The sequence below is a fragment of the Eretmochelys imbricata genome, chromosome 15 (assembly GCF_965152235.1).
Source record: "Eretmochelys imbricata isolate rEreImb1 chromosome 15, rEreImb1.hap1, whole genome shotgun sequence".
In the NCBI taxonomy this organism is placed as follows: Eukaryota; Metazoa; Chordata; order Testudines; family Cheloniidae; genus Eretmochelys; species Eretmochelys imbricata.
Window position 1 is genome coordinate 33,273,266 of NC_135586.1, and position 27,131 is coordinate 33,300,396.

General features: G+C 42.8%; 1 protein-coding gene across 1 annotated transcript; it reads right to left on the reverse strand.

The window, feature by feature from the left end:
• Positions 1-347: 347 nt before the first annotated feature.
• LOC144275841 (solute carrier family 2, facilitated glucose transporter member 11-like) lies at positions 348-27,121 on the reverse strand. The gene is made up of 11 exons (XM_077835370.1): positions 27,056-27,121; positions 23,684-23,844; positions 18,050-18,174; positions 15,374-15,503; positions 13,835-13,983; positions 7,602-7,789; positions 6,521-6,631; positions 6,310-6,411; positions 3,788-3,863; positions 2,360-2,487; positions 348-523 (listed from the first exon to the last, which is right to left on the reverse strand). The coding sequence occupies exons 1-11, from the start codon at positions 27,119-27,121 to the stop codon at positions 350-352; spliced, it is 1,410 nt and encodes a 469-aa protein (XP_077691496.1). The 3' UTR covers positions 348-349.
• Positions 27,122-27,131: the final 10 nt, after the last annotated feature.

Below are 27,131 nucleotides of genomic sequence, written 5' to 3' on the forward strand. Positions count from 1 at the left end.
GGAGCAATCCCCCAATGAAGTCTGTACTCCCATGAGACCAGGTAATCAGCACTGTTTCTGCATGTGTACATTAGCCAAATGTCTCAACATTTTTATTGAATTGAGTCTTTTTCGTAGGCAGTACTGTATGTGTACATAAAATACAGTACTTTGACATTCCAGCAAGATTAGTCTACCTTTTAAATAAGTTTCACCTAATGATATAACAAGCTGCCTTTGAATACAGTCCTTAACATTTTTATATACTATATGGGATCATATGTGTATAATTTCCATTAATGTGGCTGCCTTACACCTGTGAGATGTGAAGTGCACTCTGAAATTAATTGCAGAGCTGCCTTCTTTCACATTATAGTTCTGCTTCCTTCTCTTTGATTCTTCCTCTGAAATTAAGGTGTTGAAATTCTTGTTTGATTTCCAGAAAAGATTTGTTTTTTGTCTCAGGAATGACAAAGAAGATGAAACTGGCAACCAATAAGCTTTCCAGTAAAAACACCACAAAGCAATACTGCTTCAGTCCATTCTAAAAACAAAATACAGGATGTTGGAGATTAATAAAAAAATCATAGTATTTTCTAAACTTAACTAGGTATTATTTACTAACTCAGATTTTGTTGTCAGTCACTAACCGTGCCAAATCTAGGTTTTAAGTAAAAGGGAACAGATGGAGCTTCAGTTTACCCTATCTCTTTGTTGTATCATTAGCTGAAATGATCAATAGTAAAGTTGGTGATTTTTTATTTTAGAACACTTCAAATCTGCAGGGAGATGCTTAGCTCTACTAGCAGTCCACAACAGGAACCCCTCTCCTGGCTTAAGAGCCTACATAGTTACGTAGGGAATGAATTGGGTGCCTGCCTTGCTCCACACAAAATGAGGAGTAGGAAGTGGTGCCCATGTTATAACATTTAGCGCACTGGTTAGAGAACTTAGCTGGGATGGGGAGAACTTAGATTCAACTTACCCTTCCCTTGATGGGGGAAGAGAGGATTTGAACAGGAGTTTCCTACATTTCAGGAGAGTGCACTAACCACTGAGCTACAGGATATTTTGAAAAAGGCATGCATCCGATGAAGTGAGCTGTAGCTCATGAAAGCTTATGCTCAAATAAATTTTAGTCTCTAAGGTGCCACAAGTACTCCTTTTCTTTTTGCGGATACAGACTAACACAGCTGCTACTCTGAAACCAGGATATTTTGAGGTAAGAGTCTCTTGGTCCCTTCTGTTGAAACTGTTCCACTGTGGATTAAATAATGAAACAGTGACTGGGCGAGAATGTGAAAGAATGACTCTCTAGTCCAGTGGGTTCAGGCACCCACCTAGAAGGTAGGAGACCCTATGTCATGTCCCCCTGCTGCAATGACTCCTTATATATCCACAGTGGAACAGCTTCAACAGGAGTGTCTGAGGACCCACCCACCCCCCATTACTTTTTGGTAGCTCAATGGTTAGCATACTCTCCTTAGAGGTGGTGTGAAAGACCTTCCCTCCCCCACTACTACAGAAGGGGGAACTCAACCTGGCTCTCCCAAATTCCAGGTGAGTACTCTAACCAGTGGGCTAAAAGCTATAATGTGGATACCACCATCACTCCCTCCTATAAACAAGACTTAGGCACATAGGTAACTTCATAGAGTCCACCCTATGTAAATACTTATTCTGAGAACACGTCAATTATTTGATATTTTTTAGGGTTGCACGCAAAAGAGTTTCTCAGTTCAGTAGGCAGTATCTCTTTTCAGTAGTGTCTCTATATATTGAATTTCTTTGCAAGACCAAGTAGAGTAACTGAAATGATTAGACTAGAAATGGAATTTGGCAACATGTATTGTCTTCACTAAAATAATATCTCTCTTGACCAAAGATATTTTCCATTGTAAGTGATTGTCCTCAACTGAGTTTGGACAAATGTGGTATGGCCTCAAATAAGAAGTAAACCATTTGTTACAGAGGTATTACCTCTTTCTGATCTAACAAGCTAAGCAATAACAAGAGATGCTGACAGGAGATGTGACCTATGAATCTCTGAACTTGGTGAGAATTCTTTATACTTTTTCTTCAATTTTTTCTCATCATAAACCTAACCTGGAGATTAGTCCTCCATATGCAGTCTGACTTTATTGTCTTCTATTGTGTGTTTTTGTATTATTTGTAGATATCTAAAATAAACTTGCCTACTAAGAGTGACTGACTCTAATAATACCTTTGTTGAAGGAGAGTTTTCACTTATCTTAATCTAAGCACTAAGTTCTTTATTGTATAAAGAAGAGCAATTTCTGTGTCTAGGAAAATTTCTCTGCAAGAAGTCAAGTGAACATGAGGCAACTGAGAGAAGATAGTATATGTAACGGATACGTACCACTATAAAGGGGAAGAGCATTCCTATTGTGAAGAAACTCAGCCAACTAACAGATCCTCCTATCATGTAAGCAGCAGGACGTGAAGACTGGGTAAATAATTCAGCAGTCAATGTATTTGTTATACCACCTGGGGATCGATTTCAGAAACAGAACAGATTCTTAGGGTAAGTGTGCATTTTCAAGGAAAGTTTCAAGCAAAAACAAAAGAAAATAGTTGCTTTTGAATGTGCCATTAGCTGACCTGGATGTAAAAGATATAGATAGATCTATATATAAATCCTTTTTGTTAACCAAATTTTTTTTTTTTTGGACACTTTTTTTGGTCCAGATTCTGATAACCCCTATTCAGAGTAAGGTGTACCCTTTTACAGAAGTAGTCTTATTAATTTCAATGGAACTGCTCAGAGACTAAGGTACAACTTAGCGTGAGTAAGGGCCCATTAAAAGTACAATGACAACAAGCCTCATAGAATGAAAAGACTGGAGGGGACTTTGAGAGGTCATCTAGTCCAGACCCCTGCACTCAAGGCAGGGCTAAGTATTATCTAGACCATCCCTGACAGGTGTTTGTCTAACCTGCTCTTAAAAATCTCCAGTGATGTAGATTCTACAACCTCCCTAGGCCATTTATTCCAGTGCTTAACTACCCTGACAGTTAGGAATTTTTTCCTAATATCCAACCTAAACCTCCCTTGCTGCAATTTAAGCCCATTGCTTTTTAACCTCTGAGGCGAGGACAACAAAAACTAATTTTCTCCCTTCTCCTTGTAATAACTTTTTATGTACTTGAAAACTGTTATCATGTCCCCCTCAGTCTTTTCTTCACCAGACTAAACAAATCCAATTTTTTAATCTTCCCTCATAGGTCATGTTTTCTAGACCTTCAATCATTTTTGTTGCTCTTCTCTGGACTTTCTCCAATTTAGCCATGTCTTTCTTGAAATGGGGCATTCAGAACTGGATACGCTACTGCAGTTGAGGCCTAATCAGTGTGGAATAGAGCATAAGAATTACTTCTCGTGTCTTGCTTACAACATGCCTGCTGCTATATCCCAGAATATTTTCTTTTTAGTTTTTGTTTTTTCAAGTGTTACACTGTTGACTCATATGTAGCTTGTGATCCTCTATGACTTTCTGATCCCTTTCCACAGTACTGTATACTTGCTTCCTATGTGGTTTGGGTGCATCAAAGATACCAGAATGAAGGCCACTTCATGGCCTTGAAGAGAGCATACAGTGAAGGAATGCACTGTATTGGTCATATCATCCTGTGCCATTCTGTGCATTTGGGTTGTCTTAGCTGGAGCATCAGCATCCCTATGGGAAGTATTAGCTGTCTTGCTTACACTACAGATAATATTGGCACTATTTTAGAGATGATACATTTTAGGCAATTTTATAAACAAGAGTTCATGAATGTGCAATACCTGGACCTAACCCAAAGCTCAGGATGAAAGCAAATATAGATGCCATGCTCAAATGAGGCACCCAGGGGTACAGCTCCTGAAAAAAGAGCATGAAAAGTATTTAGTTCAGATTTCAGTCATCAGGTCTTAACATTTGGCTTAAAGTCAAGTGTTTAGCCTTTGAACCCATAAATGACTTTCTGAATAAATAACACAAAATTGGTTACTGACTCAGATAATAATTAGCTTTCAATAAATCAAACAAGTGTCTTCAAAGAATGAGAAAGTCATGTGTATTTAAATTAATCCCTGCTTCTTAGTATACTACAGTGTATAAATGAAAAAAATGTTTCAAATCCCACAGTTTGCCATATTTTGTTGTAAACTGATCAAATTCCATTTAGTCACTATCAGCCATTAATTGCTAGTAATAGCCAATTTCTTCTTGTTATTGCTTTTAAAGCAATAAAATACACTAGTCAGTCAATTTCACAAATACTTAGTAGTGCTTGAGTCCCCATTGTTAGTAATATTTATAATTAGTAGATGCAAAACTTTCCTTTAAGTCTGTAAAATCAAAGTAAAATTCTGTATTATTACTAGGTTTCAGAGTAGCAGCCGTGTTAGTCTGTATCCACAAAAAGAACAGGAGTACTTGTAGCGCCTTAGAGACTAACAAATTTATTAGAGGATAAGCTTTCATGTACATTGGCCAAACTGGACAGTCTCTACGCAAAAGAATAAAGGGACACAAATCTGACATCAGGAATCATAACATTCAAAAACTGGTAGCAGAACACTTCAGCCTCTCTGGCCACTCAGTAACAGATTTAAAGGTAAGGAGTACTTGTGGCACCTTAGAGACTAACCAATTTATTTGAGCATGAGCTTTCGTGAGCTATAGCTCACTTCATCATTTAAAGGTGGCAATTTTGCAACAGAAAAGCTTCAAAAACAGACTCCACCGAGAAACTGCTGAGCTTGAATTAATATGCAAACTAGATACCATTAACTTGGGTTTGAATAGAGACTGGGAGTGTCTGGGTCATTACACATATTGAATCTATTTTCCCATGTTAAGTATCCTCACACCTTCTTGTCAACTGTCTAAATGGGCCATCTTGACTATCACTACAGAAGTTTTTTTTCTCCTGCTGATAATAGCTCATCTTAACTAATTAGCCTCTCACAGTTTGTATGGCAACTTCCAACTGATCTGTGTGTGTGTGTGTAATATATATTTACTACATGTTCCATTCTATGTATCCGATGAAGTGGGCTGTAGCCTATGAAAACTTATGCTTTAATAAATTTATTAGTCTCTAAGGTGCCACAAGTACTCCTGTTCTTTTTGTATTATTACCAGTTTAACTTTAATATAGTTTTATCACTGTTTAGCCTCCCACAGTGGAGCCCTATAATCCCATGGGCCAGTCTATTATCTAAGTGTCATTAAACACATAAGTAATGTGTACAAACTTTCTAGGCCCAAATAATGAAATAACATTTATTTACATTAAAAACACAAAGGTTAGTATGATGGTGAAGCAGCACACTTATCAGAGGCATATGAATTAATTTAGCTGTATAAAACCAATTTTGTGTTGCATGTATTTTTGATAGCCTCCAATCTTCCCTTCCTTGCTAGTGTTCTATCTTTATAGGGGCAGAATTAAGGCAGTATAAGTACCTTAGCTGTGAACTTCCATACTTACAAGTATCTTAGTTTTTTGTAAATTTAAACATAAATCTGATTTGGTTGGCTTTTTAGTATTTCTTTCTATAACTACAATATTTGTACAGGACATTTACAGTTAAGTGACTGAAATGGAGTCTCAAACTTAACTTTTTCTTTAGGTAGTATTTTATCTGGGGATTATTATTAATTTAAAGTTAGAAAGTATATTTTGTCATTATTTAATCCTACCAGCATTAGACACAGAGCTCCAGAATTTAAACTCAGGACCAAATCTTGTATGATAGCATTGTGATGTTGTTTGCAAATACGCTATTAGGTGCCAGAAACAAATTCAGAACTCTTGGGAGTCCTGCAGTCAGTGCAATCAGAGGTTATTGGCTGTTAATCAATGTAATTCAGAACAAGGATAATCTGTATGAAATAGCAACTTCACAGCTGTAAATTTAATGTTTTCTGAAGGACTGCTATAGAGTAATAAGATGTCAGGACCCCATGAGCTTTTGGCCAATATTTCAAAAGTGACTAGTGATTTTGCATTCCTCAGTTTTTGAGTGCCCAATTTGAAACACCTAAGAAAGGCCTGATCTTCAAAGAGGAGGAACAGAGTTCTTTCTGAAAATCGGGCACCTTTAGCGATTTTTCAGTGCTCAAGCTGAGACACAACAATTTTTTTAAAAGTTTGGTCATGACCTACATTGTTGTTTAAACTGTGCAACTCTTGCTCCTTCTCTGACTGCCAAGAGAGGATGTTCTCCAACGTTAAAAGCTCTGCTGCTCTATAATCTCACAAATTTTCAAACAAACAGTATTGCATTTCATGGTCCACATGAGTGCTTCTTAATACCTGATACGTCAGGGAGAATGTTAACACTATGCACCAAAAGCTCATCAGGGTGTATCCTCCAATGATGAGCAGTCTTCTGCCCATGTAGTCAATCAGCAAACCCTGTGGACGGAATATCGCTTTCTCAGTTAACACTGATGCCACATTCCCCCATCTCTCTTTTTCTATAATAAAAACAACAGGTATGGTAGAAGTAGAATTTATCACTTACGCAAGTGAGGGCTGTAAGGCATTCACAAGCTCCTGTGCCCAGAGTAACGTATGGAATTTTTTCTGCAGGGATCCCAGCTTGTTTAAAAATGTAACTTGCATAGAAGTAAATCTACAAGAAAATATCAACAGAGCTGTGCCAATGTGCTTGAGCAGTGAAATCATCAGTAAGAGGAAGAATTGGGCTCATACACTAAGCAGCCTTTGAGTAAATTGCATCCTATAACTTACTAAAACCATGAAAACAAAAAGGAAAATCTATAATTCAATCTCTAGGTAAATTTACTGCTAACAAAAACAAATCTGATAGTCTGAACATTATCTTGTGAACAATATAAGAAAGAGTTTGCCTGAGCTATGATACATTCTAGTGTGTGTGAAAGATCACACAAAGTGTGCAGCCTGCACTTCCACACACAGTTGGAGCGAGACCAGGGCTAAGGCACATTAGTTCAGAGACCTAGTGGGAGCCCTGCTTATTCTGCAATCTGAACTCCAACCCTGCTTCAAGAGGCAAATGGGTTCCCCTTACTGTGTTAACCTAGAACTAGAAGTAGACCTCAACTTTAAAAAAAACAAAAACATCCAAAACATAAAACCAAACCCAAAAGTAATTTGTCCAAGGGAAAAAAGAAACAGCAGAGATTCAGTCATGAGAAGTGAAGCAAGATGTAGTAACTTAAGTTTTGCTGTTTATGCAACATGAGAGGGGATGATGGAGCTTTAATCATTTTGTCAAATGCCAATGACATAAAGACAAGCAGTAGTAGGGCTCTTGCTCCAGGAAACCTACGTATTATGCTGACTTTGGGTAGAGAGAGTTAAAAAACAAAGCAAAACAAACTTCCACTCTATCATCCAAATTTGGCATTAATATTTCCTGATATTTTCAGTTGAATGAGGCTTTTCCCTATCGCCATCAGTAAAATAAAGATCCTCTCTCTTCTCCTATACCCCGTGCTCTCCATAGCTCCTATATCAGAGTTCCCTGTTTTTAACGAAGATCAAAGCCAGATGGAAATTAGACAGGCAAAACTTTAAAACAAATTGTTTGGCTTCTGAATAGTGAGGAATTCACTTACAGCATTTATCCCACTGAGCTGCTGGCCCATAGTCATCACAATCACCGTAATGAGCTGCCACTTTACATTGCGATCACCAAATAGTTGCCACGGTTTCTTGGGTTTCTCCCCGTTTAAGGCAAAACGTTCTCTCTTTATATCTTCCATCTCCTCGTGGTAGTGCAAGGGCCCATGAAAACGCTTCAAAGCTAATAAGAAAAAATGACACGATATCTCCGTATGCCTCACCATACTTCCAAAACGACCTTAGACTCTGAAAATCCATCTATTCTCCTCTGTGAGCTGACCTTTGCAGGGATCTGAGCAGAATCTGTGATTTTCAAGGGAAGCGGGGAGACAAGCCATTATTTTATTTTGGCGGGGGGGCTGTTTGGTGGAGGTTGGTGTCCATTTTTCTTTTTGAATTTTTTTTTTGGGGGGGGGGGAGATGGAGAGAGACTTAATTGAACTATTTACACAAGGAGCATAACCGATATTTTAAAGCATTTTCCTAATAGAAACATTAGGCTCCCACATCAATCTATGAATGAAAAAAAAGGGGGGGAGGGGGAAGTTCTAAACAGCTGAAAGGGAAGTACTGAGTTCGTCACATCTCTTGTTATGCCAATTGTTATGTTGTGCCAATGGAATATGTTTAATGGACTAAAATAAAGAGACAGAGACATTTTCCTGTGTGAGCTCGTTTGAGAATGTAGTGCTTGTCTGGTTTCACCCATACAGTTGTTATTGAGGCATTTAGTGCACTGGAGGAGGTTGTGATAGGCATGTGTAGGATCCATGGATCTTGAAAGGTGTGTTGTATGCCGTGTTGATCATGGCAGCAGTGGAGGTATGTCTGCGCATTTTGCATCTGTTGTTCTGGCAAAGTCTGGTGATGCTTTGAGTTGGTGTGTCCTGGTCTGTGGGAAGCTTGCTTCTGATGTTGAGCTGGGGAGGTTGGGGGCTTGTTTGAAGGCCAGAAATGGGGGTTCAGGAAAGGCTTCTTTCATGATGAGGTCCCCATCAAGTATGGGTTGTAGTTATTTGACGATTCCCTGTATGGGTTCCAGCGAGAGGTGGTAGGTGACTACTGGGGTGTGTGGTCAGAGGGGGTTTTATTTCTATATTGAAGCAGGTTCTCTCGGGATATTCAGGTGACCCGTTCCATAATGTGATCTACTTCTTTGGTGGAGTGTCTTTGTTTAGTGAAGGTAGTTTTAAGTGTGTTCAGGTGTATATCCCAGACTTTCTCCACAGAGCATATTCTCAAATCCAAAGGTCTTCATTTGATCCCAGAACAGGAACAAAAGGCTGAATGTAATCCTTTGTTCCTTGCTGTTCTTTTATCAGTTTAAACTGAAGATCCAGATCCAGATCAGGCTATGTCTACACTACACAGCTTTTAGCAACATAGCTGTATCACTACAGCTGTGCCACTAAAAGTCACGCAGTGTAGCCGCTGTTTGTCGGCTCTCCTGGTGACAAAAAATCTTCCACCCTCAACGAGCGGCATTTGCGTTTTGCCTTCAACATTGGTTCTCCACTTGTAAGGTTACTCCCTTCTCTTCATGTGCCAATATATATTTATGCCTGTGTCTGTAATTTTCACTCCTTCCATCTAAAGAAGTGGGTTTTTTACCCACGAAAGCTTATGCCCAAATAAATTTGTTAGTCTTTAAGGTGCCACCACTATCCTCATTGTTTTTGTGTCAAGTTTGTGTTATGATGCGTGGACTTCACCTGCACTTTCGTGGGACACTTGGCACCTGTTGCATTAGGACTCCTTCATTACTTTTTGGAATTTGAACAACAAGGAGAATAGGTTTCAGAGTAGCAACCGTGTTAGTCTGTATCCGCAAAAAGAACAGGAGTACTTGTAGTACCTTAGAGACTAACAAATTTATTTGAGCATAAGCTTTCGTGGGCTACAGCCCACTTCATCAGATGCATAGAATGGAACATATAGTAAGAAGAGATATATATATATATATATATATATATAGTGTGACAGGGTTGGGCCAGATGGCTATAGGAGAGTAATAGAAGGCAGATATATTAGCCCCAGGCTAAGTAGGCCCCTTTTCCCTGGGTAAGGTAACAGGGAAGGTTCCAGAACAATCAGGAACCTTCTGGAGACAATTAAGACAGACTGATTAGAACACCTGCAGCCAATCAAGAAGCTGCTAGAATCAATTAAGGAAGGCTAATCAGGGCTCCTGGGTTTTAAAAAGGAGCTCACTTCAGTTTGTGGTGTGCATGTGAGGAGCTGGGAGCAAGAGGCACTAGGAGCTGAGAGTGAGACCGCGGACTGTTGGAGGACTGAGGTGTACAAGCATTGTCAGACACCAGGAGGAAGGTCCTGTGCTGAGGATAAAGAAGGTGTTGGGAGGAGGCCATGGGGAAGTAGCCCAGGGAATTGTAGCTGTTGCACAGCTGTTCCAGGAGGCACTCTAGACAGCTGCATTCCACAGGGCCCTGGGCTGGAACCCGGAGTAGAGGGAGGGCCCAGGTTCCCCCGAAATCCTCCCAACTCCTGGTCAGACACAGGAGGAGTGGACCTGGGCTGTGGGTTCAGAAAAAACGGCCAAGCTGAGGGCTGCCGTGAAGCTCCAAGGCGAGCAAATCCACCAATAAGCACAAGACCCATCAAGGTAGAGCAGGAATTTAGTCACAATAGATAGATAAGAAAAGGAGTACTTGTGGCACCTTAGAGACTAACGAATTTATTTGAGCATGAGCTTTCGTGAGCTACAGCTCACTTCATCAGATGCATACCGTGGAAACTGCAGCAGACTCTATATATACACAGAGAATATGAAACAATACCTCCTCCCACCCCACTGTCCTGCTGGTAATAGCTTATCTAAAAGCCATTTCCAGCACAAATCCAGGTTTTCTCACCCTCCACCCCCCCACACAAATTCACTCTCCTGCTGGTGATAGCCCATCCAAAGTGACAACTCTTTACACAATGTGCATGATAATGAAGTTAGGCCATTTCCTGCACAAATCCAACCTGGATTTGTGCAGGAAATGGCCTAACTTCATTATCATGCACATTGTGTAAAGAGTTGTCACTTTGGATGGGCTATCACCAGCAGGAGAGTGAATTTGTGTGGGGGGGTGGAGGGTGAGAAAACCTGGATTTGTGCTGGAAATGGCTTTTAGATAAGCTATTACCAGCAGGACAGTGGGGTGGGAGGAGGTATTGTTTCATATTCTCTGTGTATATATAGAGTCTGCTGCAGTTTCCACGGTATGCATCTGATGAAGTGAGCTGTAGCTCACGAAAGCTCATGCTCAAATAAATTCGTTAGTCTCTAAGGTGCCACAAGTACTCCTTTTCTTTCTGCGAATACAGACTAACACGGCTGTTACTCTGAAACCTGTAGATAGATAAGATAGATACACTTACATACAGAGAACATGAAAAGGTAGAGTAAGAGGCTAATTAATTAAGGTGAGCTATTATTAGCAGGATTAAAAACACTTTTGTGGTGATAATCAAGATGGTCCATTTAGACAGTTGACAAGAAGGTGTGAGGATACTTAACATGGGGAAATAGATTCAATATGTGTAATGACCCAGCCACTCCCAGTCTCTATTCAAACCCAAGTTAATGGTATCTAGTTTGCATATTAATTCAAGCTCAGCAGTTTCAAAGCCCAATGCCAACTCTGTCCACATATTTATTCAAGTGACACCATCATAGGACCTAATCAGATTAGCCACTCCATCAGGGGCTTGTTCACCTGCACATCTACCAATGTGATATATGCCATCATGTGCCAGGAATGCCCCTCTGCCATGTACATTGGCCAAACTGGATAGTCTCTACGCAAAAGAATAAAGGGACACAAATCTGACATCAGGAATCATAACATTCAAAAACCGGTAGGAGAACACTTCAGCCTCTCTGGCCACTCAGTAACAGATTTAAAGGTGGCAATTTTGCAACAGAAAAGCTTCAAAAACAGACTCCAACGAGAAACTGCTGAGCTTAAATTAATATGCAAACTAGATACCATTAACTTGGGTTTGAATAGAGACTGGGAGTGTCTGGGTCATTACACATACTGAATCTATTTCCCCATGTCAAGTATCCTCACACCTTCTTGTCAACTGTCTAAATGGGCCATCTTGATTATCACTACAAAAGTTTTTTTCTCCTGCTAATAGCTCATCTTAATTAGCCTCTTACTCTACCTTTTCATGTTCTCTGTATATATGTGTGTGTGTGTGTGTGTGTGTGTGTGTGTGTGTGTGTGTATATATATCTATATATATCTATATCTATCTCTTCTTACTATATGTTTCATTCTATGCATCCGATGAAGTGAGCTGTAGCCCACGAAAGCTTATGCTCTAATAAATTTGTTTGTCTCTAAGGTGCCACACGTACTCCTGTTCTTTTTAAGGAGAATAGGGTACTTCCTACTTGAAAAGAGCTATGGCTAATAATTCTGAGACCCCATATTTCTCTCACACATGAGATGTCAACAGAAAAAAAGGTATTTAAAAGGTAACCAAGACTGGAGGTGTAATGGAATGCCAAAATGGATCATACCGTTCAGCCACTAGGTGACACAGTGTGTAAAATATCTTATTTAAGCTAACCTCAGCCATACCTGGCAGAGCATTAAAGGATCTTATAATGAATACATCTGGTGTGTATCTTGCTCAGAAGAAAGCTCTGTGACCAGTCCATATCTGGGCCAGGAGCACCACATGGTTTTCCAGATGATAAACATCCAAACAGTTTAAAACTGGAGGCTTTGCTTCAACCCGTTATCACATTCCTTTTCTTTTCTTGGGGTGGCCAAAAGAAGCAACCAGCTCTCAAGAATTAATTTCCCCCATATTAACTCTTATAGCAATAGACAAGCCCCCCCATGGTTTTTTTTGTTTTGTGGAATGACCATTTCTTAAAGTTTATAAAGATCCACATTTGGCTGAATAGGAAGTAACAGGCCATATTGGCGATCATGCTTGCAGTAAATCCTGAGTGTTCTTGAAGTACTACCAACCCCAAAAATTTAAAAACCATAGACTAGCCCAAAATCATAAGACTTTGAAGTATATATTGTGGGTTGTGGTCTGTCTTTTGAATTTCTAATTCCCCATGCTCACCCCCATTATGTGGGTGTGCCAACTCCCCAAATAATTGAATATGGTGATTTTGTCACCTGCTGCAAGAGCTCTCACTGGCAGCCTGATGGCACAGAGATCCAAATTCTTCCTAAACCCAAACATTCAAATTAATTAATTCTGTGATCTATACATCTGCCCACTTACCCCAGCCTGCAATTATTCACCCTCCCACCTCTTCTCCTCCTGCAGCTCTTGCAGTTCTTCACTCCCGTCTCTCAGGAGAGGGGTTGGCAGCTGGGGTATGATCCTCTTCTCCCCCTATCCAGGCCTAACGGGGCAGCTCGAGAGGTCCTTTACCCTCTCTCCAGGATGGGAGGGAGAGGAACAGGGAGCAGAGTGACCCATTATTCACAGTGGGAGAGAGAGGAGGAGAAAGCGGAGCTGTTGTGAACTGCTTAGCTCTTTCTGCTCCTCCCTCCCCTCAAGTGGTAATGGCATAAGTTGCTCCCTCCCCTAACCCAAAATGTCTTCTGGGCTCCTGAGGCAAGGGGAGAGCTCTGCCTGCTTCCTGCAGCAGCTCTGATTGGCTGCTCCTCCCCAGGAGGCAGGCAGGCGGGGAAGACAGACAGACAGACAATCAAACAGATTTTCCCCGAGGCCAGCTGAAATGCAAAGGATTGCTTCTCAGATCATCACAGACAGGCTCCAGCCAATTCCCACCTGGAAGAGTTGGCAACACCGGTCCTGCCATGAACCCATTTCTTTTGATGGCCTGTACGACAGACACCTCCTGCCTCTCCTTCCTGCCAGTTCCTAACCCCTTGCCACGGCAATGCTCAACCCCTCGCCCAGGCAGTGCCCAACCCCTCCTGCAAGGGACAGTGGTCAGGATATAGGCCCAAAGAAACTAGCAAGGAGCTCAGAGGGAAATGACCTATAGCCAGGGGGATTTGAGCAGGTAGATGAGGTCAGGTGAGCCAGCAGTGTCAAGGCTGTGAGCCTGCTGGGAAAGGAACATGAGCTATCAGGTTTTAGGATTCTCTTGAGAGAAGGAAGGGAGATGGGACTTGTACAGGGGAGATGAAGAGAAGAGAGAGGCACGATCTATGTTAATCTTGTGGTTTCCTAGGGACAGGAGGAGAGAATAAGTGCTGTAACTTACCCTTGGTGCATTTCGTCTCATCCCCTCTGTCAATAAGAAGATACCTGGGACTTTCAGGAAACCAAGGGAGAAAGAATAGTTGGGCTAGTGCTGGGAAACAGCTGCTGGAGAGCAAGAAAGGCCAATATTTTTCTCCACCAAGTAATTCCCTGAGTGAAAAACAAAAAGAAAAGTAAGTATCTGCTAGTGGCCTTTCAGTGCTCTGCTAGAAATGAGATGCTGATCCTATCAAAAATAGTCTAGTTCCTAGATGAAAGGTCTCCCTGTTTCAAAAGTCACCCATTTCTTGTCAGTGTCAACAGAGAGGCAAGAGAATTAATGGCATAGGGAGAATTAACTACCTCTTCACCCCTAAACTAGGTACTACCCACTAAGCGTTGGGACACATCAACAGGGGAAACTTGCCCTGCTGTTGTCTATGTTGCACTGTTTCTAAGGACCTCAGCCTCCAGGACCTGCCAAGCCAGGACCTGCCAATAATGTGAAATTAAATTTAGAACAAGTAAAAACATGAGGAATTCATTCAGCTTATGCCTGGGACCTGCATCATGATGTATTTTGGGCAATGTAAACTTGTTAAAAATGCAATGGGATTTAAAATATTAATAGGTGCTTTAAAAATGTTAACAGACTAAGCTAGAAGGACAAATTCTTAAAAGTGGCCCCCTTACCCTTGTGATCCTTTTAACTGTGTAGTATTGGTATAGGAAAGCACTGATGGCACTTCATACCTACAGTGGTCAGTGGGGGAAGAGGAGGTCAAGATTTGGGGATAAGGTAAAGGAAAGGAGACTTCAGAAGGTTCTGGGTACTAGAAGGGAGAAGCAGCAGACATTGTGCTATTATGCAGAGTACCGGATCCAGCAGAGGCTGATATGACCGCTGGAAGCCTTTGGTAAACTTAATGAAATAAATTTTTAATTTTATTATCCTCAGATCAGGTTCTGTGTCCCTACGCTCTGTTTGTCAGAAGTTGGGAATGGGTGACAAGGGATAGATCACTTGATGATTACCTGTTCTGTTCATTCCCTTTGGGGCATCTGGCATTGGCCACTGTAGGAAGACAGGATACCGGGCTAGATGGACCTTTGGTCTGACCCAGTATGGCCGCTCTTATGTTCTAACATGCAGGTCCTGCTGGTTCTATCAGGATGTCATATAAACAAATATTCCTTTACTATCAGTCCCACCCTTTTAAATTGCATGTTTCAGCTCACTTGTATTGTTTTGCGCTAAAGCTCCAGCTAGACACTTGCAGAAATATCATCTCAGCATATAAATGTATCTAATTTACAGCTGTCGCTATGGCTGACTCAGATAAAGAGAGAATGATTCCACATGGATACTCTACAGCTGGATGGATACATGTAAGTCACCTAGCAGTTAGCTGATCAATGTGAGTATGGGAGGGATTTTATCCCTTTCCCCCTACAGAGACAGCCACTGGAAGAAGCTGGGTGACTAATGCAGGTGACTACTGAGTTTGGTTACCTTTTAGAAGTTGGTAATTTCAAGGCACTAAAGGACTATATTTCTAACCTTAGACCAATTATTTGTCCTGTCAGAATTCCTCCAGTCAAAAATATGGAACTGCCCATGGCCATAGCACCTCGGAGATGTTTTGGGGCAACCTCCCCTATATAGAGAGGTTGCACACAGATGCCAATACCTATAGATAGAAGAGGAAACATTTTCCTGTTATAAATTAAACCTTATTAGCTTTTGACTTGGTAAATGACATTCTGTATGGACCTGTGTCCAAGGCACTTTGTCCTGTTATCATGTTCTACTTGGCAGTGAGTATCAGGGGAATGTGTTCAGCTTTGACACCCCCTTAGCAGAACATTAGCTTGTGCTGGCTTCTTGACACTTTGTAATTGCCCATTTTAGTTATCCCTAAAACTTCGAAGGGCCTGTGAATCACTTAAAGCATTCTGACCTATTTTACTGTTAAATATGTGGGACCAAATTCTTTGCTGCCAAGACAGTGAGTCATGGAACACACATTAGCGGGAGTGTCCCATGATCCCTAGGATGACTTAGTGAGCTGTAGCTCACGAAAGCTTATGCTCAAATAAATTGGTTAGTCTCTAAGGTGCCACAAGTACTCCTTTTCTTTGTGCTACCATGACATGTCTTCCGCAGTAGACTGCAACATATGATGAGGTATTTTGCCTGTCACACTGTTTCCTGTTTGTAGTGTTGTTGTAACTGTGTCGGTTCCAGGATATGAGAGAGACAAGGTGGGTGAATCTTTTATTAGATATCACCTCACCTTGGGCTTGTCTACACTACAACTTAGGTTTCAGAGTAGCAGCCGTGTTAGTCTGTATTTGCAAAAAGAAAAGGAGGACTTGTGGCACCTTAGAGACTAACAAATTTGTTTGAGCATAAGCTTTCATGAGCTACAGCTCTCTTCATCAGATGCATACTACATCTTAGGTTGATGTAAGTTATGTCGCTCAGGGGTGTGAAAATGACACACATACCCCCCCAAGCACTATAACTGACATCAATTTAAGTGCTGTCCACACCGCACTATGTTGGCAGGAAACGCTCTCCCATCAACATAGCTTCCGCCTCTCGTTGAGGTGGCGTAATTATGCCAACAGGAGAGCACTCCCCCATCAGCATAGCATGTCTTCACCTGACGTGCTACAGAGGCACAGCTGCATTGGTGCAGCTGCACTGATGTTGCACAGTAGTGTAGATTAGCCCCTTAACTCTCACACTATTTCCTGACACAAGTGTCTTGCCCTGATCTTGTCTGAGTTTTTCTTCTCCTTGTTCTTCTGCCTCTATGCTACTGCTGCGAGAATCTACCCAGCCTGTTCTATTCCTTTCTCAGCCACCCTTACATCTTCCCTTTCTCCTCACAATCTGTTGCTGATTTTTTTTTTTTTTTGAGCTAGGGATCCCATTGCCAATACTATTGTTTAAATCATCACTCCCTGTACATCAGAACAGAAGTGTTTCTTGTCACAGTCCAGGGCAACTGCACCCATATTTCCCCTCTGTGGTTCAGCAATGGCTCCCACTCTCTGGCTACTGGCTCACCTGGCTGCCACCTCTCTTGGGTGGAAACACAGCCTCTCTCCTTTCTAACTGGGATGTCTCCAGGCTGACCAGTTCCTTGCCTGCACTGTGTTATTCCCAGCAGAGACAGACTGCTCCACCAGGCCTGCTTGCTTTCTCTTCAGAGATGGAGAATAGCGTGACTGCCCAGTTAGAGTTATCACACAGCTCTTCGATATACAAGCCTCTTTTATTCTTAAGGTAAAAGGACTACAGAGAAAACTTTTTAAAAACTATAAACGAACCTACATGCATGCTAATAAGCTTACTAGAGATCACCCCAACCCTAACATGGGCTCTGGCAGAAGAAGTTCTTCAACACCCTAGCCAAGGGGTTTCCTTGTGATTCCAGGTTTATCCCAACTTCGGTTCAAAACAAGCACTGAGTTTTACAGGGTCTCAGTAGACCAGTCCTTCCAACTCTTCTGTAAGTATTGGGGCCATCCAGGGACCAGGAGTCCTATGCATTTGCTAGATCAGGAAGAAAGCCCTGAGCCTGTTTAAAACCAGGATATTTATCCAAAAACCGTTTCTTTCTTTGTTGGTCCCTGGAGAATCCAGTTTGAAGTAGTACGTGCAAACCTCTCCAGGAAGTGGCTTCAAAGAGGCCAAAGGAATTACACTGGCACCCCCTCCACCTAGAGGAGTTACATACAGTTCCATACACAACATGCATTTTTAATACAGTGGACCCCAAAGGTGTTAAGTTAAACCTTACTGAATTAGATTTAATTTAGTAAGGTTTAACTTATCTTAAATCCACAAGGTTTGTCCAGGATATTGTCCATCTGACACAGTTCTCTTTGCCATTATTTCCAGTATAATGAGTTCATATTACACCCAGGCCAATACCATAGCAGTAGGGTTGTGCTAGGCACTGGATTTTAATAGAAAAGGGATTACTGGGCAAAAAGTCTAGAAGACTAGAAACAAGATTGTAGTAGTGATATTCTATATTGTTTTAATTTAGTAGCATTTACATTACAATTGTAGGGGAACATCCCTGTCTCCAAGTCTGTAAAGCAACATGCAAATTTACAGCAGTATCTAAAGGATTATCATTAATAATAATTATAATTATATGTTCTAATACCATTCACCATAATTTATTAAAGGCAAGAAGAAGAGAAATGCATTTACCTGTGTTTACGCCAATCAAAAACCTGCCAACCATCAATAACTCAAACAATCCTGTTGGAAAACTGATCCCCATTAAAATGGAGGCCAGTATCGCTATAAAATTGTTCACCAGAAGAGCTCCTTTTCTAAAAGTAAAAATAACAAAGGTCACAGAAACATACTGTTATAAGAAAAATGCCTTACAATAGTACCGAGAAAAGGCTTTGCATTTCAACAATACAGTACTCACTGGAAATTGGGAGACCTGTTGCCTGCCTACTTTATATTTAACAACAGACATGCCTAATAATGTGTGTGTATGTGATCTCACTCATGCACATGGAGTATGTTTCTTTATTTGCATGCAAGGTGCTTATGGAATACCTGTAAAGTGTATGAATTCTTTGCAGCATGCAGGACTGGCTCAAAGGACAGGTGATCAGCGTGCCCGCCCTGGGCAGTGTTGTGATAACTGAGGCTATACATTTACTCTCTAATTGTGAGCTCAATTACAAAAATATGTAAAAGTTCATAAGATGTCAAAATACCCTATAATAACAAATGGTGGGAAAAGGTACAAAAAGCAGACAGAAAAACTCAATTAGTCTAAACAGAAAGGCCTGCTGATATGGTTTAAGGACTATGCTGAAATCATGCTTGGCAAAAACCGAAGACATGGAACTGAAAATCAATTAACCAAAACTGTATGCTGGATTTTAGGCCTAATTGGTGTAAAAAAGATAAGGGAAGGGGCTGTTGCACCCATCAGTCCTTTTTGGGTCCTTAAAGAAAGAGACTTTGTGGGGAAAATAAGAAAGAACAGATGGAGGCTACTGGATAGAGCTTCCCATCATTGCTGCCACCCCCACCATCTCCTGGCAGCAGACCTTCTTCATGCTAATCTTGAGGGATGCCCTGACCAGAGAGAGGGACCCAGTTCACATCGCCACTGCTACCAGCTCCAGCTGAATCCCAGCACCCACTGAGATGAGACAGAATCACACTTTAACAGCAGCTCCAGCCCATATCAACTAACCTCTTCTCTTTCCCCAAAGGACAGGTATCACTGTCTTTGATACCATCTAAGACACTGTTAGACAAGGGTTTTTCCCTTCTAAAACTGTCTCCAGCTAAATGGAAAGGGACAAGGGATGTTGTTAAAATGAAACCCTTACTTAATACTTTACATTTCAAATGTTTTAACTGTTTTTCCTTTTTTTCTGTATCTTTAATAAAAGATTAAAGGGATTTTTAATGGTACGTTTGCCATTGTACTAAGCAGACTGAGGTCTCTCTATACCACTCCTGGATCTTGTTTAACACTGTTTAGTGTTGGACAGTGACTGGGTTATGTTAGCACCTTTGGGTAATACAACATTCAGGGAGCACCAACATTCAGGGAGCACCAAATCCCTGGGGATGGGAGAGAAGGGAGCAGATGATGCAGAACCTCCAAACTGGGCCTGGTTCCAGCCCCTGCCTAGCCCTGGGAGAGAGGTATCTGAAAGTCAACTCCAGCTGCTCTCATTTAGTGGGTCTGGCTCCCACCAGCAACTCCTTTGAGTTGACCACACTGGGAAATCAGAGTTCCTGCATTCCCTTCCACACACTGTTCTGCCCCTATTCTCCAGCTCTCCCTATGCAAAGTGAGCTCATCAGGAGTGTGGCGCAAAATGCCCCTGTGAGTTGGGGTCTGGGCGGAAAGCACGGCTCTGGGACTGCAGTGGACTGGGAGGGAATGGAGTGGGGATGCCAGTGGGGTGGGGCTGGGCCATGTGCTGTTGTGGGGTAGGAGGGATTGTGGCAGCCTGTGTTCCACTGTTATTTATTAAGAGGCTGGACTCTAGGTCCTGGTCCCAGTCCTCCACCAGCCTTGGCCCAGTCATGTTCACAGAAAACTCCTTTCTCAGAACATGGGGCACTGTTCCTTGCTCTGGTGCCTGCTGCGTCAGCTGCTGCTTTGAAAAACCCAACACAAATAAAGCTTGCCAGCCATCCTGGGCACCACATCCCTGTTGTCCTACTCCTTTTTTCCCTCCTCAGACAGGCAGGACAAGAGTGATGTAGTGGTGGGAGTCTGCTATAGACCACCAGACCAGGGGGATGAGGTAGATGAGGCTTTCTTCCGGCAGCTCGCAGAAGCTACTAGATCGCACGCCCTGGTTCTCATGGGTGACTTTAATTTTCCTGATATCTGCTGGGAGAGCAATACAGCGGTGCATAGACAATCCAGGAAGTTTTTGGAAAGCGTAGGGACAATTTCCTGGTCCAAGTGCTAGAGGAGCCAACTGGGGGGGAGCTTTTCTTGACCTGCTGCTCACAAACCGGGAAGAATTAGTAGGGGAAGCAAAAGTGGATGGGAATCTGGGAGGCAGTGACCATGAGTTGGTTGAGTTCAGGATCCTGACACAGGGAAGAAAGGTAAGCAGCAGGATACGGACCCTGGACTTCAGGAAAGCAGACTTCGACTCCCTCAGGGAAAGGATGGGTAGGATCCCCTGGGGGACTAACATGAAGGGGAAAGGAGTCCAGGAGAGCTGGCTGTATTTCAAGGAATCCCTGTTGAGGTTACAGGGACAAACCATCCCGATGTGTCGAAAGAATAGTAAATATGGCAGGCGACCAGCTTGGCTTAACGGTGAAATCCTAGCGGATCTTAAACATAAAAAAGAAGCTTACAAGAAGTGGAAGGTTGGACATATGACCAGGGAAGAGTATAAAAATATTGCTCGGGCATGTAGGAATGAAATCAGGAGGGCCAAATCGCACCTGGAGCTGCAGCTAGCGAGAGATGTCAAGAGTAACAAGAAGGGTTTCTTCAGGTATGTTGGCAACAAGAAGAAAGCCAAGGAAAGTGTGGGCCCCTTAATGAATGCGGGAGGCAACCTAGTGACAGAGGATGTGGAAAAAGCTAATGTACTCAATGCTTTTTTTGCCTCTGTCTTCACTAACAAGGTCAGCTCCCAGACTGCTGCGCTGGGCATCACAACATGGGGAATAGATGGCCAGCCCTCTGTGGAGAAAGAGGTGGTTAGGGACTATTTAGAAAAGCTGCACATGCACAAGTCCATGGGGCCGGACAAGTTGCATCCGAGAGTGCTAAAGGAATTGGCGGCTGTGATTGCAGAGCCATTGGCCATTTTCTTTGAAAACTCGTGGCAAACGGGGGAAGTCCTGGATGACTGGAAAAAGGCTAATGTGGTGCCAATCTTTAAAAAAGGGAAGATGGAGGATCCTGGGAACTACAGGCCAGTCAGCCTCACCTCAGTCCCCGGAAAAATCATGGAGCAGGTCCTCAAAGAATCAATCCTGAAGCACTTACATGAGAGGAAAGTGATCAGGAACAGTCAGCATGGATTCACCAAGGGAAGGTCATGCCTGACTAATCTAATCGCCTTCTATGATGAGATTACTGGTTCTGTGGATGAAGGGAAAGCAGTGGATGTATTGTTTCTTGACTTTAGCAAAGCTTTTGACACCGTCTCTCACAGTATTCTTGTCAGCAAGTTAAAGAAGTATGGGCTGGATGAATGCACTATAAGGTGGGTAGAAAATTGGCTAGATAGTCGGGCTCAACGGGTAGTGATCAATGGCTCCATGTCTAGTTGGCAGCCGGTGTCAAGTGGAGTGCCCCAGGGGTCGGTCCTGGGGCCGGTTTTGTTCAATATCTTCATAAATGATCTGGAGGATGGTGTGGATTACACTCTCAGCAAATTTGCGGATGATACTAAACTGGGAGGAGTGGTAGATACGCTGGAGGACAGGGATAGGATACAGAGGGACCTAGACAAATTGGAGGATTGGGCCAAAAGAAATCTGATGAGGTTCAATAAGGATAAGTGCAGGGTCCTGCACTTAGGACGGAAGAACCCAATGCACAGCTACAGACTAGGGACCGAATGGCTAGGCAGCAGTTCTGCGGAAAAGGACCTAGGGGTGACAGTGGACGAGAAGCTGGATATGAGTCAGCAGTATGCCCTTGTTGCCAAGAAGGCCAATGGCATTTTGAGATGTATAAGTAGGGGCATAGCGAGCAGATCGAGGGACGTGATCGTCCCCCTCTATTCGATATTGGTGAGGCCTCATCTGGAGTACTGTGTCCAGTTTTGGGCCCCACACTACAAGAAGGATGTGGATAAATTGGAGGGAGTCCAGCGAAGGGCAACAAAAATGATTAGGGGTCTGGAACACATGACTTATGAGGAGAGGCTGAGGGAACTGGGATTGTTTAGTCTGCGGAAGAGAAGAATGAGGGGGGATTTGATAGCTGCTTTCAACTACCTGAGAGATGGTTCCAGAGAGGATGGTTCTAGACTATTCTCAGTGGTAGAAGAGGACAGGACAAGGAGTAATGGTCTCAAGTTGCAGTGGGGGAGGTTTAGGTTGGCTATTAGGAAAAACTTTTTCACTAGGAGGGTGGTGAAACACTGGAATGCGTTACCTAGGGAGGTGGTAGAATCTCCTTATGCAAGGTAGCCTATTTCCTCTTGTTTTTTCCTACCCCCCCCCCCCCCGATGTTCTAGTTTAACTTGGATTTAAACTTGGAGAGTGGTCAGTTTGGATGAGCTATTACCAGCAGGAGAGTGAGTTTGTGTGTGTATGGGGGTGGGTTTTTGGAGGGGGGTGAGGGAGTGAGAGAACCTGGATTTGTGCAGGAAATGGCCTAACTTGATTATCATGCACATTGTGTAAAGAGTTGTCACTTTGGATGGGCTATACCGGCAGGAGAGTGAATTTGTGTGGGGGGGTGGAGGGTGAGAAAACCTGGATTTGTGCTGGAAATGGCCTAACCTGATGATTACTTTAGATAAGCTATTACCAGCAGGACAGTGGGGTGGGAGGAGGTATTGTTTCATATTCTCTGTGTATATATAAAGTCTGCTGCAGTTTCCACGGTATGCATGTGATGAAGTGAGCTGTAGCTCACGAAAGCTCATGCTCAAATAAATTGGTTAGTCTCTAAGGTGCCACAAGTACTCCTTTTCTCCTTCCTTAGAAGTTTTTAAGGTCAGGCTTGACAAAGCCCTGGCTGGGATGATTTAATTGGGGATTGGTCCTGCTTTGAGCAGGGGGTTGGACTAGATGACCTCTTGAGGTCCCTTCCAACCCTGATATTCTATGATTCTATGATTCTATGTATGTGGGGGGCAGGAGGGGGAGAGGGTGTTTTCCACCCTGGCCATCAGGACACCTAGGGCCAACCCTGGCAGCATGTGTATACTAGTGTGCAGGTTGTATATCTATACAGGGTGCGTATACGCACGCCTACAATGTCTATCTTCTCTATGACTGTATGTGTTTTATGCTGCATGGAGTGCACATATGCTTAAATATAAAGGGACCTGATTTGATATTGACAAAGAAGGGTTTGATCAGAAGAACTGGACTGGCGGGTTGTAATTCAGGGCTCTTCTTCCAAGTTCATGTGATTGGAGGCCAGCCTGGAGATCATGTCCCAGGGATACTGTAGAAGTTCCCATTCCTTATTAGCTAATACTGATTTCTGTTTCTAGTTAAATAACTGGAAGAGTCTTCTGGATAAAGCATGTTTCCTTCTGAGCTCTTTCTCTATTTGATTTTATCACTTTCCAGGTGCAAAAAGGAAAAGAAAACAGGATTTGCTGCCAAACCTTTCATTGATGTGCTTAACTCACCTGCCTAGTCTAATCGCCACGCTGCCTCCAATGTGAGCTCCACACAGACCTCCAAGGGAAAATATGGAAGCAATGACAGACCAGAGGAGAGTCAGCAAGCTTGGATTCAGTTCTGTCTGATAGCGACTGCTCCAAGTTTCATTTAGGAATTTGTGGATGTGCTGAAAATACAGAGTGGTGAATCAACTTGCATCTCAATAAACAATTGATCACTTAGCCCAAATGCTTGAGATCCCATCCTCAGAGCCAACATGTGTAAGGGGAAACATCTTACTGAATATCAGCCATTCCCGGAAGAGCTGTGTTACACAAAAATGCTACTAACTAGTTGCAAATTAGCAGAATCCTAACTCACTCATACAGCCAAAACATAGTTTCCCTACTTCAAAAAGACTGTTGTGTGCAGTGTTGCTGTCATGCTTTATCTCAGGGGCGACTGCCTTTAAGTAATGGATGAATGATCCTTCCATGTAAAGTTAATAAAGAGCTTTCACGTCTTTCTGAATGAAGGGGTGTGGCTGGGTGGGTGTGACTCTTAATGGGATTCATGCTCCTAAATCACTTGTGCTCTTTTCAAAATCCCCCCCTTAATGTAGATCTCAGAGTAAGAAAGGATGTCTGCGCTACTCAGACAAGAGATGTTATATTAGTCTTGGAAAGTTACTCGTGGGTTTTTATTAACTGAGTCTGTCAAGAAGCTCCAGACTAGTTGGACTGACGGTAGCTAAGGTGGAAAAGACCTATTAGGTCACATACAGTTCATCTCCCAAGAAGCCAATGCAGGCTTGTTCCCTTTTTAGTCTTTTAGCCAGTTTAGTTTTGAAAGTCCCTTCCCAGGGGTGACTCTTCCACAACTCAATAATCTCACTGTTAGGAAATTGATCCTGATAATCAGCCTAAATTTTCTTTTTCTTAATTTGATCCCAGGACTCATAGTAATGCTGTCTTAAGCCACCCTAAGTATTCTTCCTCCTTCCTTGGGACATACACCTCTCATTTATTTGTAAACTGTTAACCTACACACCCACTGAGTGAATCCAATGGAAATTTCATTCTAAGTCCCTGTTTTTAGTGGCTTATAGCATTTTACCACTATCCATGTCTCAGTCCAAATAAAAATCCTAGATGCCCCAAATCATAGGCATCGACTCTGTGGGTGCTGCAGGGCTGGAGCACATACAGAAAAAAATTAGCGGGTGCTTACCACCTCCCAGTAGCCAGCACCTCCCCCCTGCCGGCAGCCCTGCTGATCAAGTTTTCCCCCTCTCTTCCATCCTGCCTGCTGTAGATCAGCTGTTCTGTGGCGTACAGGAGGCGCTGGGAAGGAGGGGGAAGAGTGGGGACAAGGTGTGCTCTGGGGGGAGGGGGCGGGAAGAGGCAGATGCGGGTGTGGCCTTGGGGGAAAGGGTGGAGTGGGGGCAGAGCAAGGGTGGGAAGAGGGGGGTGGGGTCAGGGTCTGGGATGGAGGGAGGGAGGGGTTCCAAGCACCCCCCAGGTAGAGGGGAAGTCAGCACCTAACACTGTGAAATGACTGCAGATTTCACTTTCAGAGTCTCTGGAATCAGCGTGCATCATACTTTCTGGTCAGCAAAAAATCCAAAGAGCAGACAAACAGCACTATTTTCTCACCCCCTGCTCTCTTTCCAGCATACAACTTATCTGTTCATGGTTAGTATATTTTAACCATACTAAGAGCATTAAATGTTGTAACAAAGGAAAGCTGCAAGTTTAATTGGCAAATCAGTCTGCTGTTAGCAGAAATGCACACCCATCTTTTTCACAGGGCCATTCTACCCCAATTCTCTCTGGATCCTCTACTGTAAATATGCAGGACACTCAAGACCACTAAGAGCAGGCGCAGAAGCTAAAAGTTGGGTGACAGCTTTTGAGGGACATTTTCAGGTATAAAGAAACGCAAAATTTCTTGACCCCCCCTAAAAATGTCTTTTTCTATCAGCTGCCATGATCCTGCCCGTAACACTTTGTGCTAAGCCAGCCACAGAAGTTAAAGGGTGAAAAGATTTATTTTATCATCTAGGTCCTTCCCTTGAGTCCTCCAAGGAGGATTATGTCCCTCTGATAACTTGTCAGTTGGCACTCTCTGCTGAATTGAACAGACATGGACCAAATCAATGTTATATGTAACTGAAACACAAACTCACTGGAAACTCGCTTGGAAACTCAGAGAGTCATCCAGAATCCTACAGATGAAAGGTCTCCTGCTCCCACTGAAGTCAATGTGAGTTTTGCCATTGACATCAGTGGAACAGAACGGGGCCCAAAATGCACAAGAATGGGAACAATAAAGATGGTGCCTTACCACAGTGGGTGCACTGATAATGGAAACATTATATCCATATTGAAATGTCCCTCCAATTCCGACAGCACAAACAGCCAGAAACAGTGTCCAGCTGGGCAGCTGTAGAAAGAAACAAAGAGTAACCAGGGCATGAGACATGATGGAGCCTAGACTATTAGGAAACAAAAAAGGAGGACTTATGGCACCTTAGAGACTAAGCTTTTGTGAGCTGTAGCTCACGAAAGCTTATGCTCAAATAAATTGGTTAGTCTCTAAGGTGCCACAAGTCCTCCTGTTCTTTTTGCGAATACAGACTAACATGGCTGCTACTCTGATCTCCGTGTGATGTTAAGGACAATGCAGGAACAGCTTCAGTGAAACTAGAGCAGAGATGGTAACACACGCTGCCTTTCAGTAACACCAAACAGTTGCACACATCTCCTAAGTTGCAAGCTGGAGTCCAGGAAACAGAACAGCAGCTTTGCTTGGTACTTTGAGGGCATGTGACTGCCTAAGCTGATACAACGCCTGGGTTCTCACAAAGGCATGTCTAGCGACATAGGTTCTAACATATCTAATGGAGATGAATGGCTTTTAAACTATTAACGGATTAACATTAACTATATATACTAAAAACCAACAAGGGGGCATAGAGCCATGAAAGATCAACCCATGGTCCAGAGGATTTTCTCTTGCACTGAAATGCAGAGGCAGAAATAAGGCCCCTGTTCTGTCACATTGTGTAAAGAGTTGTCACTTTGGATGGGCTATCACCAGCAGGAGAGTGAATTTGTGTGGGGGGGGTGGAGGGTGAGAAAACCTGGATTTGTGCTGGAAATGGCCCAACCTGATGATCACTTTAGATAAGCTATTACCAGCAGGACAGTGGGGTGGGAGGAGGTATTGTTTCATATTCTCTGTGTATATATAAAGTCTGCTGCAGTTTCCACGGTATGCATCCGATGAAGTGAGCTGTAGCTCACGAAAGCTCATGCTCAAATAAATTGGTTAGTCTCTAAGGTGCCACAAGTACTCCTTTTCTTTTTGCGAATACAGACTAACATGGCTGTTACTCTGAAACCTGTTCTGTCACTGTGAACCAGGAGGCAGTTCTGTGCAAACAGATTCTCACCAGGCATTGCAGGGTGT

Excerpts from the sequence above, each read along its gene's own strand:
- LOC144275841 (XM_077835370.1), bottom strand. The coding sequence starts at position 27,121 with ATGCCTGGTGAGAATCTGTTTGCACAGAACTGCCTCCTGGTTCACAGT. Across the intron at positions 23,845-27,055 it reads GTGACAGAACAGGTTTCAGA|CACATCCACAAATTCCTAAA; the intron begins GTAACAGCCATG and ends CTGTATTTTCAG. Across the intron at positions 6,412-6,520 it reads GCCTTACAGCCCTCACTTGC|GGTTTGCTGATTGACTACAT; the intron begins GTAAGTGATAAA and ends TTCCGTCCACAG.